Source organism: Thalia democratica, chromosome 3, assembly GCF_965202585.1.
Source record: "Thalia democratica chromosome 3, ktThaDemo2.hap1.1, whole genome shotgun sequence".
Classification (NCBI taxonomy): Eukaryota; Metazoa; Chordata; class Thaliacea; order Salpida; family Salpidae; genus Thalia; species Thalia democratica.
This window is the reverse complement of record NC_139167.1, coordinates 10141450-10163302: the sequence shown is the minus strand read 5'-3', so window position 1 is coordinate 10163302 and position 21853 is coordinate 10141450. Positions and strand designations below refer to the sequence as shown.

Genomic DNA, 21853 nt, shown 5'->3' with positions numbered 1-21853 from the left:
TCATTATTAAGATATCATAAACAACAATAATAAGTTTATGCCACATTTGTTGGCTTAATTTTTTTTTATGCAAACACAAACTGATATCTTGGAATTATAATAAAAACTATAATTAAAAGTATATATGATACATTTGTTGGTAAATCTAAATGACGTCACTAAATATTAATTTGAAAAAATTTGATATTTTACATTTTTTTTACAATTTGTTTTTGAAGCAAATTTAAAGGCTAAAATATTTTTTTATTTCGCTAGGTACTTTAAACTAAAAATTGGTAAACGTACATTAGTTTTGGTAAACAAATTCTTTTGTAGTGTGTAAAATATAATTTTGTTTTTCTTTTAGCCATGCGTTTATAACTTCAACTTATTATTGAGTTAAATATAAAAAACTCCTTTTTGATTTTTATACTATACCGATTTATTATCTTATTGTTTAAAATTGTGTTAAGCAGAATCATTTTTACACATTCAGCAAAGCAAATAAGCTTAAATTTGTCAATTGAATTAAACTGTATTAACTAAAACAAAATGTTTTGTACACTTTAATTTCTTACAGAAGTTTCATTACATAAAATTTTAACAAAATGCAGTGAATAAATGAACTATAATAGTTAAAAAAATTAACTATACATTTTATACAGTTTTAAAAATGAAAGTTAAAACAAATTAAAAAAACTTCCCACAGACAGTTACTATGATTATTTGTACCTACTTGTATATAGGCTACGTATAAAAAGTATTTATCTTTATATTCTAATGCTTTTTTTATTTAATGTAACTCTATGGACATTGACATATTTAAGGTTACACTAATGTTAAACTTCTTTTAAACTCTAAAATTAATTTTATATACAGAACTAGATATCCAGGTTCGATTTACATACTTAAAAATATATACTTAGAGCACATAAAACTTAAAGTTTAATTTTTTTACTAGTAGGGTATTTTAAGACTTAATTATTATGTTATTTATAAGCAAAACGGTTTTAAAACTTCTAAAAAGTACATATTTACATTTTTTCTAGGGAATTTTTAAATGTTTTTATAAAAGTAACACATTATGGATTTTCAACACAATTGATTTATAAGTTTTGTAAAAAAAATCAAATTAAACTATATTTATATTTAGCTAAAGGAATTTTATTATAACTTAAGGTTTCTTGAATAATCATTACTGCAAAGAATTGGTACAATTTAATTAGAAAACACGTTAATAATTTATTTTAAATTAATTAATAAAAAAAAAATTGAGTCATGTGCTTTAATTCACAAACTATGTTTAATTAATTTCTATTTTGAATTTTATGAAATAAAAATCTCGTGTTTAGATAGTTTTACTATAGATTTTAAATACTATAGATTTTATACTAAATATTTATGTACTATAAAATTTTACTATAGATTAATTTAATACAACGAAAAGATGTTTTATTTATAACTAAAGCATAATATAGTTTAAGCTAAACTATTAGGTTTGAAAATAATGTAGAGTTTTGATATTAACTAAAATATTTTTAATTTAAATATAAGTTACATGGTACTTTAACTTTATATAGTGCAAAGGATAAAACACTGTAGGTAAATTTAAAAATTTTCAAATAAAAGGATCTTAAAAAAACAAATCGTATGCTACTCGTAAACTAAATTGAATTAGGAAATTTATTTGGCAAAATAGAATATACTGGCCTTTTAAAACAAATATTATTTAAAATTATTATAATTATTGATTTTTTTTTTGACAATTTGTCTTGACTCAGTTAGTTTTTTAAAACAGTTATAAAAATACTTACTAAAGTGTAGACCTTTTTTTATTAAACATTACTACGAACTATTATTAATTTGGTGAAGTAAAATTTCAACAGCTTATTAGCTGCTTATACTTAAATAAAAACAAAGTCACAAGTGTTATTAATGTGTCCAATAATTTTGATTAAAAGTAAATGATTTGTTAGAATTTATTAATTATTAAAATTTTTTTCGTAAACCACAGTTTTGTGGTAAAAACTTTTGAAAAAGATACTGACTAACATTTATAAATATAATTATTCTTATCAATTTTAGATAACCAACAGTATGTTGCAAAAAACACTTATAGGACACAAGTATAATTATCTAAATGTTTTGATTTCAAATTAAAAAAAAAGTGGTTTGATTTTTATATTGATTACATTTAATTAACTCTATCCTATCAATATAATTATTAAGTAAACTAATTGATATAAAACTTATTACTAGTTTTTTCTGAATTTTAATAAAAAATATGCTATGATCTAATAAAACTAAACTTTGAAAATATTTATTAGGTATTCATTTAGGATTGATTTTAAATATTTCTTGCATTTAAATATTATAATGATATCATACAACTTTATCTTCATTTCCATATTGCTTTACTAATGATTATATTAGAATTGAAAATTTGGCCTAATTGTCATTTAGTATAACACTGATAATAAAACAACCAACATTTTTCTAGGTATTGTGCTTCTAGTAGTACTTGATTTTAAAATTAAGAAAATCTTTTTCACGAACTGTTTCTTAAAAGTTGTAATTAATTATACCTAACAAATTTTAATCTTATATAGTATCATTTGAAAACACTATGTCTGTTTATCGTTTTTTTATTTGTCTAAAGCTGAAGATAAAAGTTTCTGCTCTAAAAAAAAATTGTAAAAAATATTGTATTTAAAACTAGTAAAACATATGCAACTTTGCTAAATATTTTACTACTATATTCTTATTTTTAACTATAGTATTTTTAGTTGTCTATTTTTATTGTAATTTAATTTACTAAACTTTTTATTTTTAATGGTTTAAAAGCTTTTATAACATCAATGGAAAAACCTATTACAGTATGTTTATATAATATGAAAAGTAAGTTTTCACATTTGATAGCAAAAAACTATGAAAACATTAAATACAAAATTAAAACGTAATACTAAAATACAAACTTATGAAATATACTAATAAGACATGAGTACTTTTACTAAGTTGTACAAACAGTTCTTTTTTAAAATTTTTGTGTAACAAATGCAACAACATTTTTGTGTTTTTAAGTGAAAGCTTAAAATTATATTTATTACTCATAATAAAAGTAATGTAAAAAAATATTTTTTTTTAAACTTTTATAAAAAAATGTTATAAACTAGGTTTAAAGTAGTTCAATTTATTTTATTATTTTAGCATTAATATATTTTTAAATTTGTTTTCTTTTGATTATGATATTCCAGTGAAAAATATGTAAAAAATTTCATAATTAAATTAAAACATATTTAACCAGAATTTATATTAGTAGATTTACTTGTTATTTCTTACTTAAATTCTAGATGTTAAATATTAGAATATAAAATACTTATTTGAGTAGTCAATTGTATATTTTTTACATATAATTTATGAAAATCTACTGTTATAAAATTTCAACCTTTAACAAGTAAAATATCTGCATCCATACTTTAAACTAGACATGCTTTGTCTCAAAATGCGAGTGTCATTTTCAATAAGTTTTACTTGTGTTATGTACAATTTATAAACAAAAATGTTATGACAAATTTGTATCTCCACTGTTCTAATATAAAGAAAATGTAAAAACAAGTTTAGAAGGCACAAGTTTAACGTACACACGTTTTGGTTCATATATAAATATAAAGTTATTAACTTCAAATAAAATTAAATATACAGTTACAATTTTTTTCTCGGTTTAGTAGTCACCAATTGTTCTATTATAGTATGCACGTTTGCTTAACTATACAAGGTTAATGATAGCCACATATTAGTGGCTAAACATATTTTACTCGAGTATAACTGATTTACTATTATTACGTTGTGTAGAATAGAGGTTTTGTTTTTAAATTTGTTTGTAAATAGTAATTTTCTTTTGATGCTACAAACCAATTGGCTAGGATTGGGGCTAATGGCCGCCCTTGCAACACCGTCTAAACCATCTCGGTTTAATAAACTTTTATCTAAACAGAGCGCTTAATATATGCTCAAATTTTACTGCTTTTAAATATGAAATTACAAAAATTAAAAACTTATCACTCAAGATTCAGTATACAAAAAACCTTGTAGAGTCCAAAATCAACAAATTTTTTGAAGCTAACAAACTCGACAATTCAAAATTTAAACAAAATGAAAATATTAACACAAAAAATGAAAAGAAAACAGAAACCGAATAAACTCCTATTTCACAACAGTTTACGTAGGTAGTTGTTCAATAAGATTCCAAAAACCAATAGCACCCCTATTTCAAAAACACAACATTAATATTAAACCGGCCTACACCAGCAAAAAAGTTTCTGACTACTTCTGCAACAAAAGTAAATTCTCGGAAGTATTAGACGCAAATTTTAATTATAAATATACCTGCTCTGAAGATCAGAGCATCTCTTACATTGGAGAAACATCACGACAAATATTCCGAAGAATTACAGACGACTGCGGAACAAATAAAAACAGTGCAATATTTGAACATTTTTTTAATTGCACATCCTGTCAAAACTCTGATATCGTTCAAAACTTTAAAGTTTCAAAACGATGTAAGAAAGCAAAGTCTACAGCCTGGAATCAACATTGATTGAGGAAGGGCGACCTAATTTAAATACGCAAGTAGCATTTAATGTTAAAACTAAATTATTCACAATCTATTAATAAACATACCTTTAGTTTTAATTACTGAATCTGTAATTTTTGTATATATTTAAATTTAAACTTACGTCATAACTTAAAGTTATTTTTCAAGCTATTCATTTAACAATTTTTTTTTTCATATTTCTTTTAAAATTTATCACTTGACAAAGAAACTCGTATGGTTTTGAAAAGTTTGTGTAATAAAATATATTGATAAATTAATAAAGGTACTTTGATTAGACATCAGCTTACACATTCTGGTTTGAAGATTTACCAATGTAATGTTTGTAAATGATGTTTTTCACTGTGAGGAAATTTGAAACAGCATGCAATAGTTCACACTGATGATAAACCATTTGAATGTGAAGAGTGTGACCAACGTTTTACTCGAAAAGGTAGTTTGGTAATACATTGTTAATAAATAGTGGTAAGAAAGATTTTCAGTGTGATGTATACTTTGATAAATAAGCATAACATCTATCAAAATTGTAAGACCGTAAAGAAAAAAAAGTACATACTTACAAATTCTTTTACATGGTATAGCTGTTAGTATTATAATTAAAATACTGAATTTAATAGAAAAAAAAAATTTATATATTAGCATGGCAAAGTAAAAAACAAAAAAAAAAATTTTACCACAAAATGTCTTATAGTTAAAGCACCACTATTTGTTTTTTTTTACTATTATAGATTAAGTACAAAATTACTCATGAACTTGAATAAACGGTAATACTTAAGTAATTTAGTTGTTTAAGAGTTTTTTAAAACATTAAGAATTGTTAGATAAAAGTTTTGTTATTTAAAGATCTAAAATCACGAAGTAAGAAACATGTTAAATATATTTACTTGAACTTGTAATTTAATATTAAATGTATCAATAAATTAATTATTAATATAATTATTATAATCAATTTAATAAACCTACATAATTAAAACTGACATTGGTATAAAAATAAAAACATAATGTTAAATAGAAGTTTTTATTTGTCAAGTTATCAATAACTGTCCGATTGAACCTAAAATTATGAAGAAGACTGGTTTAACAAAACTGTTTAGGAATTTAAAGTAATTGTTATCTGAACAGTTATTTAAAACTCACGACAAAATGAGTAAAGTAATAGTTTTATAACTGAAACATTGTGTGTTTTAAACTAAAAAGTCTGGCTAAAAATATATTTAAATTTTTAGTCAAAGTAATACTTTGGGTATTCGTAAAGTTATATAAGTAAAACTTGAGTTAGAAAAAAATTTTCGGATGTACAAGTTTTAATTTTGATAAGTTTAACAAGTCAAACATTGGTTATAATATTTGTAATCAGTTTTAGTCCTTTTTATAAAGGTTAGACTGATCAGAACAGATTAAAAACTATATTGTGTAACATATTAATACATAATTAAATATAACTGATGAGATAGTGTTGAATTAAAAACAGCTTCATTTTTTTAAACATTTTTTACATTACCTTAATTTAGTACTAACATCCTTAAAAATAAGAAAACAATAAAAAAATATTATTTTATTTCTGATCGTAAAGTCGTTAAAAAGTTAACGAAACTAGATTTAAAATCTACATATAATAACGAATTTTAAATAAAACTAAACTAATTAAATAAATGAAACACAAAGTTAAAAAGAAAGTTATATTAAGAAAAAAACAAATTACTACAACTAAATAAAAAACGACTAAAACGTTATTCTGATACCTTCAATTGTAGTTTTTTCAAAAAACAAGATTTAATCAAAAATAAATTGAAATAATAAAAATATTTGAGTTTTTATTTTTACATACCAATGGGGCATACTTTTAATTAAAAAAATCTTCAACTTATTTTTTAAGTTGACAATGTCAATTACAATTTATAAAGTAGACATTTTAATCAAGTTAAATTCTCTTAATCCAATTGAACTTGGCTAATGAAAACTAAGCTCATCGTTTCTGACCCGCAACGTTTTCAATTAAAAAACTGTTTCATAAAACAGTAATGATGAACTAGCGAGTCTTTTACTTTATCTAAAGAACTTATTTAATGTATTAAATGTTTTAGTAAAATGTGCTGTGTATTATATTTATTGTATTTTGTTATGTATTTGTATTTTTTTTATTTAAGATCTCGTACAAGCCCGTAAAGAACTGTTTAACAAATTTCCATTGTAGTTAAGCATAACTTCTAATAATTTAGAAGTAAAAAACTTGCTTTGCATACAAGCGAAGCAAAGTTTACTTTTGATTGCAACTACTTACAATATTAAAGCTTATTATATAGATTTTTATGTTTATATTTAGAATTCATATATAATAAAAAAAGAAAACTTTAATAACAAATACGTATAAAAGTAAAATTGCAAATGTAGTTATTTAACACTATTTATGACATTTATATATATACAAAAATCTTATAAATATACCAACAATGCATTTTTTAATTTAGTTTCAACTGTACTTATAAAAACAAATAAATTAAAAATCTTAAAAACTCTAACAATTACGCAGATGAAAACAAAAGTTTTTAATCGACTTAAAACATAAAAACTAACAGATAAATCTACTAAAAAAGAACTATTTTAAATCAAATTATAAAAGGTATTTGTTTTAATAAAACATTTTAGTTTCACATTAATAAATATTTCAAAATCCTAGTTAGTATATTTTTTCAACCTAAGCCAATATAAATCCTGTATCAGCTCAAAAATTAGTACGTAAAATAGCAATTTATAAATTGTCGAGTAAGTAATAACCTTTTATACAATATATTTGGTATCAAAAATAATTAAATTAATTATAAATAGGAACTTTGTCATTGTTTATGAATTTTCAAATGAAAATTACTATGAGAACTATGCCTGAATCTTTTACCACAAACATCACATCCAAACGGCCTATCTCCAGTATGAATTCTAATATGAGTGTTTAAATGCTGTTTCAATGAAAACTTTTTCTTGCAAACTTCACATTCGTAAGGCTTTTCTTTAGTATGAGTTAGTATTCGTCGTTTTAAGACAAATTTACGAGCAAAATTTTTCTCACAAATATCACACTGAAAATCTTTTCTACCACTATGTATTAACATGTGTGTTTTCAAATTATGTTTTAGAGTAAAAAGTTTGTCACACTGTTCGCATTTAAATGGTTTATCATCAGTGTGAACAATTGTATGTTGTTTCAAATTACTTCTTTGTGAAAAACATCTTTTACAAACATCACATTGATAAATCTTCAAACCAGAATGAGTAAGTTGATGTCTATTCAAAGTACCTTATTGTGTAAAACTTTTATCACACCCATCACAACTGTAAGGTTTTACTTTCAGTATGAGTTCTTTCATGTCTAACCAACGCTGACTTCGGTGTAAAAATTTTCCAAAAATGTCTTATATGACCACGTTGCAAATTTATTGTAAACCAAATGCTTAATAATCATAAACCTCCTAAAATTAGTTGATAATTCAAATCAAAGGCTACTTAAATTATATAAGTTAAGAATCAGTTAAAACTCGAAGTAATATAAAACTACTGCATTTTGAAACTAGTACAGTATTAAAATAAACTGCTTTGGTTTTTTTTTAAGATATACATTCTACAGTGAATAAAAATTTACTACTCTCAATTTACTTAAATCAATCAAAAAAAAAAGATTACGTTTTACACTTATTTTTAAAACAGGATCGTTTTTAGTATTACTAAAGATTTTTATTCAATTGATTAAAAGCATAATAAATTGCTTAAGCATTCAAATATACTCAACTGTAGTCATGTAGTATATACTGAAATATATTTATTAGATAAATAAAACTTCAAATTAACTCTTATTTAACTCATTCAAAAATATGTTGAATTACTTCAATCTTTTTTGAAATGTTACATTGACAAAAAAAAATAATTTAATAAAAACAAAATAATAATTTATATAAATAATTTATAAAAATTAAATTTTTCCTATGTAAATTATCTTAAAAGCTTTGTATAACGATGGAATAACTGTGATAAATATAAGATATTATTAGTGTTTTCGTTTCTAATCAGGTTCTATTTAAAAATATTGCTAGCATTTCGGTTACAGTTTAACGATAAGTTTCAATACAAAAATTCAAATTTCAGTCTTTCAAGGTATTGTTGTATAATGATCTAAACTTTATTGTTGCTACTATTTAAAGAGGAGTAGCTTAAAAAATGCAATATGGTTGTAGTACTTTTACAGAGTTTTTTACAACTTTTGATAAATTAATTTTAATTGTCGTATTCTAAAATAAAATAAAGATTTGTTTTAGTATAATTTTTGTATTTCATAATATTACAAAATAGTTTTGTCTATAAACCAAAATTAAAATAAACCAAATAAGCTGGTTTGAAAATTTTTGAAACTAAATCTAATCTTATCTACAGTAGTTAAATCTTTTTAATTTAAATAAATAACTTGAGTCTAAGCTTTATATCTATAAATAATACCTTTGACCGTCCTAGATTTTCGCTCCATGTGTAATTTTGATACATGACTAAACTTGATTTTTCAAATACCTAAATAATCCACCAGATTTTAAGACCAAATAATCCTTGAAAACTAGTATAAATACTGGAAATGTTTACCAATTGTTTTCATTTACTTGTTTAGTAAAATTTGTAATCAAGATTTTACTTTATTTTTATAAATATATGTGTTTTATCATAATAAAATTGTTAATATTTATAAAATAAATGAATTATTAGCAAATCAAACAATTGTAAAACTTATACTTATGATAAGCATTGTACAAACTTTAAAAACTTAGTTAAAAAAAGTTTGTAAAACAAATGTAGTACATTAAAATAAATTTTAGTCTTGTTATGGTTCTTTGTTATTCTATGACTTTCATAAGTTTAAAGTACAAATATTTGAATTAATCGTAATAAAAACTAAGTGGTTAAGGTACTTTTCAAAGCTTTTTAAAACTGTAAGTAAGTGTTAAAAATCTAGCTTCTTAAAAGTAGATAGTGCTTAAGAATCTAAAACTTACATTAATTTTATAAAGAAAGATTACTAAAACAAATATTAATTAAAACTTAAAAAAAAATATTAAGACATACTTTTATTAATAGTTAAAAAAATATTAAATTCTATTATGAATGGTTATTAGCATTTTTTGGTTTAAAAAAATTAAATTGTCTCTAAAAAAGATTTTGATAACTTGTTTTGTTTTAAAAAATTAATTAATTAGTTTAACTAAAACCATGAGCTTTAAAAATAAAATAATAGGTTTTACAGAAATTTTGTTTTCTAGGGCTGAACTTCATGTATTGAGATAAATTCATGCTGCAGTTTTATTTTTAATCACAAATTTAGACTTAGTTAGAAATTTAAGGACGGTAAACAAAACCATTTTAGGTGAAAATTATATATTTAAGGTTTTATAACAGCATAAAATGGTTAAACACGTTTTGAAAGTCAATGTTAACATAAAAAAAAAATATTAATATTTGTTTTTGTTACATCTCGTTTATAAAACTATACAAAAAAGATAGTATAGAACTTTTTGACTTTTGTTTTGATTAAGCGTATAATTTGCAAAATTGATATTCTTACATGTTGAATATTCTTAAAATAATGTTCAAAGCCACTGTTAATTTTTTTTGTCACATTACTGTGACTTCAAATTTGTTAATTTAAGAATGTATTACACAAAATAAAATTTCTTCCATATAAGTACAACTTTTGAAAGTTAGAGTTTACTTATAAGCTAAACAACGTAAATAAGTGTTGAACTTTTAACTAAAAAAATAACTTAACTAGCATTGTGCACTAATGATTAATACTTTGTCAAAAGTTTGTATATTTACTACGAACTTATATATATATTCACAATATTGGTTTAAATAAATTACTAACTTACACAAAATCGTATTAATAATGTTGAAATTTTCCAGATAACTTAATCAAAAACTATTTGATTTTACGTTTAAGTAGTTATTTTTAGAGAACTTGGTTTTAGTTTTATTCTGATTTTAACAGAGAATTTTTGTTTCTATATTTAATTTTCTGATTAAAAGTCAAACAGCAGCATATTACATTGCACATGTTTCCCAAAACAAGTTACCAAGTTTATTAAAATAGATTTAAGTTAACTTTTCAAAGAAAACCTTAGATTATCATTTCGTTTGTCTATATTTATTATTGCAATAACAAATTATTGATATTTTAAATTAGCAAGTAAAAATAAGACTTCAACACATATGTTGTTAGATTGTACCTCAAACCTAAATTGTTTATTGGAGTTTTCAATAATACCCTTACAGTTATTTTATTGTTCTATTTTATCAAATCGAAAATTTTAACAAAGTATTTTGTGGTTTAATTTAATTTGAAAAAAGTCTAAAAATAAAGCCAGATTCTGATATTATTAAATCAGCAATTACAAACAATTATAGCAACTTGGTTAGTTTAATAAGTCTCGAATTCATGAAAACTTTCAAGCTGCCTTTTTTAAATAAATAACAGTCAAAAAACTTTGCTACAGTTATGGGTTGCTCATTTCTTCATCTTTAAAACTATTTGAATGGAGAAAAATCGTTCAAGTCTGTTAAAAGCAAACTAATAATTAAATAACAACGTAATCTGACAGCCTAATTTTAAAACAAAATATTCTAGGAGCAGAAATCTTAGTCATAGTTTAAGTTTTAGTTAGAAGAAAGGGTATTCAATGGATCAGATTTGTGATGCAATGCATGCTTTAGGCTAGTCGAGTCTGGTTTTAGTGTTAATCATTGATAAATGATTTTGGTTTTTATAAGGTTATTAAAACAACTGAAATACAAATAACTACTAACTATATTTATATTTTTGCTTTAAATTAACCATTCCTTAAAAAAAACTGTATTAATATAGAAAATAGTAATGAGCAACAAAATTGTGTTTAAGTCTGCAGTTTTCATAAGCTTGAAAAGTTTTGACATAAAATTAAGTAAATCATTCGTACTTTGTTGAAAAATAAAACTTTAAATTGTTTTCATTAAAAATGATGGTTGCGTTTAGAAAATCAATTTTCATAAATGATCTATACTATAAAAACTTATAACATTTTGTGCATACTACTACATAAAAAAAAACTAAATAAAACCACTCAAACAGTTTGAAGACTTATTTTTCCTTTATCATCTAATATGTAATTGTAATTATTTTACAGTAAATAATTGTACAAGTAAACTAGTTTTGTAATGATTTTTAATTCATGTTTTTTTTTGTCATAACCGCGTGAAAAACTGCTAACCTTATAGAAACTTAACTAAATATAGATAACTTCAAGTTGTTTAAACAAACTAATAAAACTAGCGTATTCTTGGAAACCTGAATGATGTCAATAAAACATTCATCAAAAATTTATTGTAAAAAACAAACTTTATAAAACATTGTCAACTGTTTTTACAAGTTTAATTAATTTTTTTTTTAAACTATTAAAAGTTATTTTTCTCTGCCCGATTTAAATGGAAAGTTTAAATTTCATGATTTAGTTAGTCTTATCGGATATTTTAATACACTTTTCAATCAATAGTAAAAATGAATTTAAGCTATGTAAGCATTAAGAAAACAAAATTTTATAATAAGGAATAAAATATCATTATTCATTTCAACTAGCAATATAACTACTTAAGTTTATTACTTATTGTAAGAACCTGATCAAATAAATTTTACAGGGCTTTATAGAACAAAAATATAGTGTAAACTGAATTGTATTTTTTTAAATGTTTAAACACAGTTTTTCGTGTTAAGTGGTTTTAAAAATTGTAATTTAAATGTATAATACAAGCTTTAACTAAATAGAAACTATTAAGTACAAAATATATGTTATTTGATATGTATTAAACCCAATTTTGGAATTTTGAAGCAGTAGTGCACTATTCTTGTTTAATTAAAGTAGTTTTTTTATTATTTTTTTTTTCGTTATAGATTAAAGTGTCGTTATAAAGACTAAATAGAAAAGGTCATAGAAATTTTTGTGAAAGTTTGTAAAATTACACTTTATTTTCCGTATTTGAGATTCAAACAGTTCAGTTTTTTGAATTTTACTTTCAAAACTGTTTACTTAAGTTTTATCTTAGAATAATAATAACATATTTTTATGATTGATTAAACTTGCAATATTTGATAAACAATGTAGTAAAAAATATGCAATAATATTTTACATAACTTATTCAAATAGTATTTCGTGTTACTTTAGTATCCTTATCCAGCCATTAGTTAGAAAAACTATAAAAATTCTAGTCGAAATAAAAAGGTTTTGTTAAGAATAGATCTTTTGAAGTTTTTATAATGTCGTGGAAAAAAGGTTTTCGTGATAAGCAACTCGATAATTAAAAGGTTCTATGCGCAAATATTTTTAGCGTTTTTTTTTCAATACACTGTTACTAGTGCTAATAAAAGAAAAAACGTTTTAACTGTTGTATAGAATCTAAAATGGTTACTAAATTGAAGCCTTTCAAATCTTTTATTATTTTATTATTTTATTATTTTATTATTTAAACAAATACAAATTAATCATTTTTAGAATTAACTTAAATTGACATAAATTTTTAAAAATATTAAAATGCTTGGCAATAAATTGTTTTTTTTTTTTATTTTAAAAAAATTTAGCAACAATTTAATTATAATAATATAAGAAAATTAAGACGAATCAAGTTATTTTGTGAAAAAGAAAACTACATAGTTGAAAATTTCCTTGCTGTACATGACGCCATCTAATTTATTCAACAAACCACATGGTAAGTTTTATAATTAAAAGATAATATGTTTGTAAATAATCATTTTGAGTTGATGTTTACTGCATTTTCACCTGAAGTTGCTTATTTAAATTTATTCACTATCATGTAACTTAATTGATTGAAAAATTACCTGGTTGAGTTTTAATATTATTTTAGGTAAAATCAAGAAAACTTTCAGTAAACATATATTAGAAACCCTTATTGAGATACTGTTTTATTTGTAAACTTTAATATTAATGTTATTTGTACACTTATTATGCTTGTAGAGCTGTGTTTGCACTACTGTTAGTTGTTAATTAAAAGTTGAAATAAGTTTACGAAAAAATATGTTCTATAAGAATAATATTATTTTAGATTACTCTAGAAAATTTATGATGCAGTTTACTAAAATATCTTTGAATTTAATTCAAAAGTTAAATAAGGCAAATATATGGCTAAAAAAATCAATTAGATATTAAAGAAAATGTTCATTAGACTTTGTTTTTTCATTCAAAAGAATGCGGAGTTTAACTTTGATAACAATGTTAAAAAAGTAAAGCTAATATGGGTAAAACCTGTTCTATATCAATTTTAATGCTAAAAAGTTTTTCCAAAATACTCTTCCAAAATGTTGTATGAAAAATAGTGTTTATTTAATTATTGTTTTGACACATTTTGATTTTTTTAGAAGTTGTCTGTTTATTTTAAATTAACTTTTACGCACACCAATGTACAGAGGTGCTTATTTTTAAACCATCTTTTTAAATAATACTTAAGTTAGTAAAAACGTCTCAAATTAATGTTCTCAGATGAGCAATATCTGTTGTTACTTTTATCTAGATCGATTAAAGTTCTTATTTAATTTTTGTGAATTTAAAATATCAGACATTGCTAAAATTGACTTTTTGTTGTCACTAAAGATTTTAACAAAAAACTTTTACTACCACCAACACAAGTTCTTTAAAAAAGTTTTTATTTTTAAACTATGTCTCCTTCTAAGTATTTACTTTTGCTACTTTATAACTTGTCTGGACAAAATTTTCTCATAAGGATGTAATTACTGAAGATAATCATGTGCTTTGTTGAAACTGACTTAAGCGAGGTTTTTATTGTTTCTTGCAACTAACTGTCCTCCTAACTAAGTTTTGTGATTCTTATAATCGTCTTACAATTAAAATTTACTCTTTTTTATAAGCAATATTTTTATTGCAGATAAAGCAATAGAAAATTTGTACAATAATCAATAAAAAAAATATTGATTGTTAAAAAGTTAATAAAATGTTATACTTTTGTTAAAATTATTAAGAAACTTAACTGTCCATTTAAGCAGACTTATAATGTTTATTTTTGCTGTCAATTTCGTTATTTCTTTATTTCGTGAGTTTTATTTAAAACAGGGTTGCTAAACAAACAAACTAGCTAAAAAATTCACACAAGGTTAAATCTATTTAAGAAATTTTAGAAAACTTATGTGTGTGTGAAATTTTTATGTCAAATAGACTTTTAATAAATCTTTGAACTCTCAGAATAGTTTTTATGACTGTAGTGAAATTTGGAAATTAAAATGGGATGAAGGTAGTCTTCCTCTTTTGATTTTAAAGACCGGACAGGATTGAATTTTAGATAAACATAAATAAAAATGGTAAGAACCATTAAAAAAATCAGTCACAGTCTTTTACAACCACTTAGAATAGATCTTTCGTTTATTAAAAAACAAACATTTTCAATTCTTATTCAAATAGAATAAATTCTATTTGAATAAGAATTGAAAATGTTTGTTTTTTAATAAACGAAAGATCTATTCTAAGTAGTTGTAAAAGACTGTGACTGATTTTTTTAATGGTTCTTACCATTTTTATTTATGTAGTGAAATTTATTAATAGTAATTTATAATTTTCTTTTTTACATATTTTGTACTTTATATGATGATACTTTCTTTTAGTTTTTACGCTTTTGTTTTTTCAAAGCAAGTGTTTGGCTTTTTCAACTTAGAATAAACTTAGGCTAGTTTTATGTAATTCAGTTTTATGTAAACATTTAACATAATTCAGACATTTTTGCTTTTGAAGTGGCAACCATGTAAAAGACTAACTATTTACTAATAAGGTATTTTGTTAAAGTATTCAAGCATTACTTTTGTTAAAAAGTTGATATATTTTTTTACATAACATATAAATATTAGATTTAAATACTTAAGTAGTTACTGAACCACAATAGTAATAACACCATAATAATAATAAGACGTCTGTCTAATAAAGAAATTGCGTAAAATATAGATTTTTTTCATACATGCTTTGCTTGTTTAAATACTTATGACTAAACGCCTTATAAGGTTAACCTACTGTAAATGAACAAATAGTAGAATTGTTTAGATTTTAATATAATAAACAGAACATGTATATTGTGAGCTACTATTAAAACATCATTAACTATTTATGAAGTTAGTTTATAACGTTTAAAAAATGTGACTTAGTTTATAACGTTTAAAAAATGTGATTTAGTTATAAAAAACAGCAAACAATCTCTTTTACTTCTTATATAAAACTTGTGTATTTTAACCAAAGATGACAATTAAGTAATGGCAAGTTTTTAGGTTACTGTATGTAACCAAATATATATAAATTTATCTAAGTAAAACAAATTCGCAAGTTATAAAAATAAACTTTTTTATTAAGTTGTTTTTATGTTCATGTATTCGCTCAGTAAGCTAAATATTGATATGAAAATAAACAATCATTTAAAAATAGCCTTGCTATAGAAGTACTTTTTTGAACTTAACTTTGGTTTTTTCTACAGTTATGAACAAACATTGTGTAAAAACTTACACTATCAAAATATTAATATGGTATTTAAAAACTAAACTAACTTTAACAATATACATAACAAGTAGAAATAATGAGAAAAAAATTGATATTTATTAAATTTCAGTGCTACAAAATCTTATTGCAGTCGCTTAACAAAAACCTTATCGGGTAATATATAATAATTTCCTAAAACTTGTTAAAGTTCAAGTCTGTGTGACGTCATGTTTAGCCTAATATAGGATAAAAAAATCAATTAAAATTTAATTTATAAAAAATTTTGCGTTTGGTAGTTTTTTAACATTTAAAAAAAGTTAATCTAAAATTAGAAAAAAAAAAGATTTATTTTATAATTTTTAACGTGTTTTTATACCTATTATGTTCTTGTTTAGAACTTCGACAACAAAAAACAATTTTTTAATAAATACAAGTAACACATGAAATTAAGAAAGAAAACCAGAAGAAATTATTTAACTTTCTTTAATAATATTTCTATTTTTAATATAAAAGTTGCATATTATGTATACAAAAGTGTTTTTAAATAAAAAGTCTGAAAATTTGTGAAAACTCCAGGATGTTTAGCGTACGAAAACTTAAACATTAAATTTGTTATTTATTAATATAATATAAACTATTTTTATTATTAGAACTAATATGTTATGTTTTCAAAACTTTTTGGATTCATCTTAATACATATAAAATAATCAAGCTACTTATAATCTTTTAATTGAAAACATTTTAATAGTGTATTGTTAGAATACTAGAATACATCTAGAAAAACAAAAGTTGTACAAAAGTACCAGTCTTTTTGACATTTGTATATTTTTGTTACAAAATTGTTATTTTCTATGTACTCGTATCTAACAAAACGAGTTAATCTACTTTAAAAACCTAATTCTGTTATTTTAATTAAAAGTTAGAAATGTATCTATAAAAAATAAAACTGTTACCTATTAAATATATTCAGAGTAAAACGATTTAAATGCTATGATAAGTCTTTCATCTTATTTTAGTTTTTCATCCGAACAAGTATTATCGATTTAATTTAGAAAAAAATTATTACTACTAAGCTCTAATTTTCCATGAAATAGTTTAAAACATTATTTGAGAGTATCTTGTAGCAGTATTTTAAGATTAAAATTTAAAGATAATAATCAAAATCAATACAACAAACCATAATAAAGCAAGTTGTACATTAACACTACCTAAAAGTTTAAGAGTTACACGCTAGAATTGTAAATGTTTTGTTTTGGCTTTATTTGTATGGTAATAAGAGTTTATGAATTAGTACGAATTAGAAATATTTTTCTCATATAAACTTGTTTTCTGATAATGGCATCTAAAATTAAATAAACACTAAATAAACGTAGTTTCTGACTAAAAACGTTTACGTTGACGATAAAAAGTTTTTAGTAGTTTTTTCAGGGGTAGCGCAACTCTAAGGAAGTTAATTTTGAAATTTTTAAATAAATTAAAATATTTTAAGCGCATTTTATATCTTTTGTGTTGGTAATTTGAATTATAACTACTTGTCAATTTACTTTAATAATTTATTAACAATATAAAATCTATAACGAAAACAAGTATAAATATAAACACTAAAATGAGCTAGAGTCTAATTATTCTACATAATTAGAGTAAATAATTAATTAAAAATTCTCTACAATACTGACAAATAGATCTAATTTTAAACTTTTGTTCTGTTTAATAGTTTAATTAAAAATGTCTATAAAAAACGCTGTACAACTTCGGATAAGTAATCAAATGTTATTAGTATATTTTATTAGTTTTTTAATTTTAAGCTGTAATTTAGTTTTGTGATTTATGTTTTTAAAAATTTTTACTTTGAAATACAAAATTTACTACCAACTTGATTTTAAAATATTGTAAAAATTAATCAAACTTATGTTACAAACCTTTCTATTAAAAATAAAATGTTAAGTAAATTACATTACAATAAAATGAACATTTAAAAATAAAGTTAAGCCGTTTTACAAAATAAAACTTAACAGTTAACAAAGTTTAAACTTTGGCACATTACTGTGCTTTTAAAGTTTGTTCAAACAGTTATTGTCAATATGAAACTTTTTAAATAGTTTGAATTTTTATTTATTTTTTTTTTATAAAACTAGCATTTGCTGTGTTAAGATAAATGACGTCAGTAGATGATAATTAATTGATCAAAATTCTTTTTTTAAGTTATTAACCAAACTTTCATTGTGCAATTTTGTTAATAGTTTGTCCACAACAAAATACAAGTTAGTTGTAACATATGATATAAAAGTATGAAAGCATTTCAACATTGACATTAATTTACATTTAAATAGGACTATAAGAATTTCTTATTACTTGTTAGCAAGAAATTATGTTGATAACAGTTAATACAAAAAATAAATGTAACTAATAGTATTTCTTTTAAAAACTCTGTTTACTTTGGTGCTATTTACTTAAACAGTAAAGATTTAATTAATTTTAACCATCGGATACTATAAAATTTTCAATATTCATTATTAAAAGTGAATAGATATAAATAAAAATACAAAAGATACTTTAAGTATAAAACTCATTTAATATGATTTTTGTATTAGTTTTTATATAAAACTTTTTTTTAAACGGTTTTCTATGACTTATAAAAAAGCTCTTTTGACATACTTGGTAGCAAAGAAAAGTTTTAAATTAATTTATATTTTTGAAAGGCTGTAATACAAACATAACATTGACATCGAAAACAAAGATATAAAAAAGTCTTTAAGACGTGTTTTATTAACTTTAAAAAAAAATGGAGTTTTTATATTATAAAAGTAAATATCTAAGTTTCTAAATAATACTAAGCATTACCAACATTCTAAAAGTAAACAAATCATTAATGTAAACTTATTATTGTAATTAATTTTTGAAAGCCAATGTTTAAAGAAAGAAAAAAAAAAAGGTAAAATCTAGTAAACTAAGCAACATTTTTAACATTTTGTTTACACTACTAGTACGTGGATAAACACTTTTGCCTCTTTTAAATAACATCGCTAAAATGTTTTTTATTATAAATAGAACATATAAAATAGTGATAATTAATATCAAAAAGTTGTTCCAATAAACTGCTAGAATTTATTTTTTTACTTTTGTTACATTACTGTTACTAACTTTACTTCAACAGTATTTTCACAAAGCAATGCAGTTCAAATATACAAAAACTATTTTGATATAAATGCAATTTTCTAAAACTACTATTTGAAAACTAAATACATGATAAGATATCTATAACTAATATTACTCAATTAAGATAACAAACTGAACAAATGATTAAACCAAACTTGCACTGCGCACCAATGTTGAATTTTATGAGCTAGTATAATCAACATACTACGGGCTATAGTTTTTTTCACAATTTTTTACGCATAAGAGAGCTGTATTTACACATACTTTTAGTATCTAAGCATAACTTAGACTTTGACCTTTATTTTATACAAAGTTAGATCGATCGTATCTTTCATTTATACATTTCTAACTCTTTTAGTCCGAATGTTTTATACTTTTGCATATTGTTATTCATCCCCGAAAGTATTATTATTTTCGCTGAAAAAAATAATTAGAGAACTTTTCGTATAAAAAACAAATTAAAAATCTTATGATTATAGTAAAGTTTAACCTATAGTGATTTTTGTATTATTTTACTAGTAAATAAACCAGCTATTTTATTTAAATAAGAATCAAAGTATAAAAAACCGTTTTGCGGTGAAACTTTAAATTTTGAAATGAATAATACTTTTAAGTGTATGTATATTCGCTTTACATTTTTTAAATTGAATTCTGTGTTGAATATTTGTTTTGACAAAGTATATAAAAACAAGCTACTATAATTTTAGTTTATTACAATTAGTTTAGCTATTGGATTTACTATATTCAATTTTTTCATCATTAAAAAAGTTTATATTGAAAATAGTACATGTACAAAATTTTAACTAATTAAACAGCAAGCCATATAATTGTATATTCAACTTAACCTGTAGTTAAAACACTATATAAATTTAAAAGACTTTAAAAGTGGTGCAAATATATAAGTCCTAAACAAACTCAGTATTACTTAAAATAGAAACATGTGAATTTATTAAAAAAATGATATTAAATGTATTTAAATTAAGGAAACGCTTTGTTTTATTAAAATACTTTAGTTTAGCAAGCATAAAAGTTTGAAAAACGCAGTTAACTTTTTTATTTGAACTTAGACTGTACAAATTATATGTCATATCACAACGTTTAATAGCAGTTTAAAATTTTTGAAGAAGTAACGAACTTTTATACATAATATTCATTATTAGATAATTTTTAAGTCATTAGAAACAAGATGCTTTGTCATTCGTTATGAACTTTCAAGTGCTTATTTTTACCACTTTTACTTATAAATATTCTTCCAAAAATTTCAAATCCAAAAGAACTATCTCCAGTGTGAGTTCTCGCGTGGTTGTTTAGGTCACCTTTAAATGAAAACTTCCTTGGGCAAACTTCACATTCATGGGGCTTTTCTTTAGTATGAGAAAACATATATGTTTTACTTGACGTTTTCGAGCAAACTTCTTCAAACGAACATCACATCTAAAATCTTTCTTACCACTATGTATCAATATATCTGTGTTCAAGCTTGATTTTCGAGCAAAACATTTGTCAGATTGTTCAAATTTGAATAATTTATCATCACTGTGAACTACTGCATGTTGTATTAAACGAATCGTCGTGCAAAACATCTCTTACAAACATCACATAGATAAATTTTCAAAGAGAATGAGTAAGCTGATGTGATTTTAAATTACTTGTCCATGTAAAATTCTTGTCACAAATTTCACAACTGTATGGTTTTTCACCAGTATGAACTCTGATGTGAACAACTAATGCTGATTTAAACTTAAAACGTTTCCCACAAGTTAAACAAACATGCTTTTTATCACTAACTGGAATTTTCTTTGTATTACTAATGCTGAACAATCCTAAGTTTTGTAAAAATGAATTTTAGACTACTTAAAACTTGTGAAAAATGATTATTACTATTATAGCTAATACTCAAAGTAATAAAAGAATTATATTATTTAAAACTTTTTTTTATATCGACAACAGTTATAAAGTTAAATTGATTTAATTTGTTTTCATTTGAAAATACAATCAAAAGCACTTTATGACATACTAACGATATTTAACCGAAATATTCAAGTATAGTTATTGGTAAAGTTTTGTTTCAAAAATTTATTAATAAATTTTATCAAAAAATATAGTATTATATTATTTTACCTTTTTCGAAATGTGTAATACTTAAGAATTATGTAAAATTTTTAAGGACACTAGTTTAATAAATTCATTTAACAAAAAAAGTTACCTTCATATCCCTTTAACATAATGTAGTTACAAATACTATGACTAAAATGTTCAATTTGACCTTGAAAATTACTTCTATTTTCGTTTGGTAATAAAAAAATTAAGCAGAAACAAAAATAATAACCAGTGTAGTAAAATATCAAATTTTAAAATGAATATGATTTTTTGTTATTTTTTGACGCTAATAATTTTAATACAACAATTACCAATGTATTTCTGACGGTTATAACAACTAAGTGGTTGCTGTACTTTTTAAATGTTGAAAAATATTTATTTAAAATTTGACAGCTTATAATTCTAACCGCTGAATAGGTTAACAAATGCCAATTATATAACAAACATATAAAAATGACAAACTGTT

At 22.5% G+C, this 21853-nt stretch overlaps 1 protein-coding gene across 1 annotated transcript in view; it reads right to left on the bottom strand.

Annotated features, from left to right (window-relative positions):
* LOC145832082 (uncharacterized) overlaps positions 1-21512 on the bottom strand; it is a 119727-nt gene extending 98215 nt beyond the window's left edge. The window contains exons 1-4 of the mRNA XM_082939442.1: positions 21494-21512; positions 20937-21110; positions 20517-20651; positions 7458-7883 (exon numbers count right to left, since the gene is read on the bottom strand). Coding sequence (XP_082795568.1) covers positions 7458-7883; positions 20517-20651; positions 20937-21110; positions 21494-21512 — 754 coding nt within the window. The remainder of the gene's footprint in view (positions 1-7457; positions 7884-20516; positions 20652-20936; positions 21111-21493) is intronic.
* Between the last annotated feature and the right edge of the window lie 341 nt (positions 21513-21853).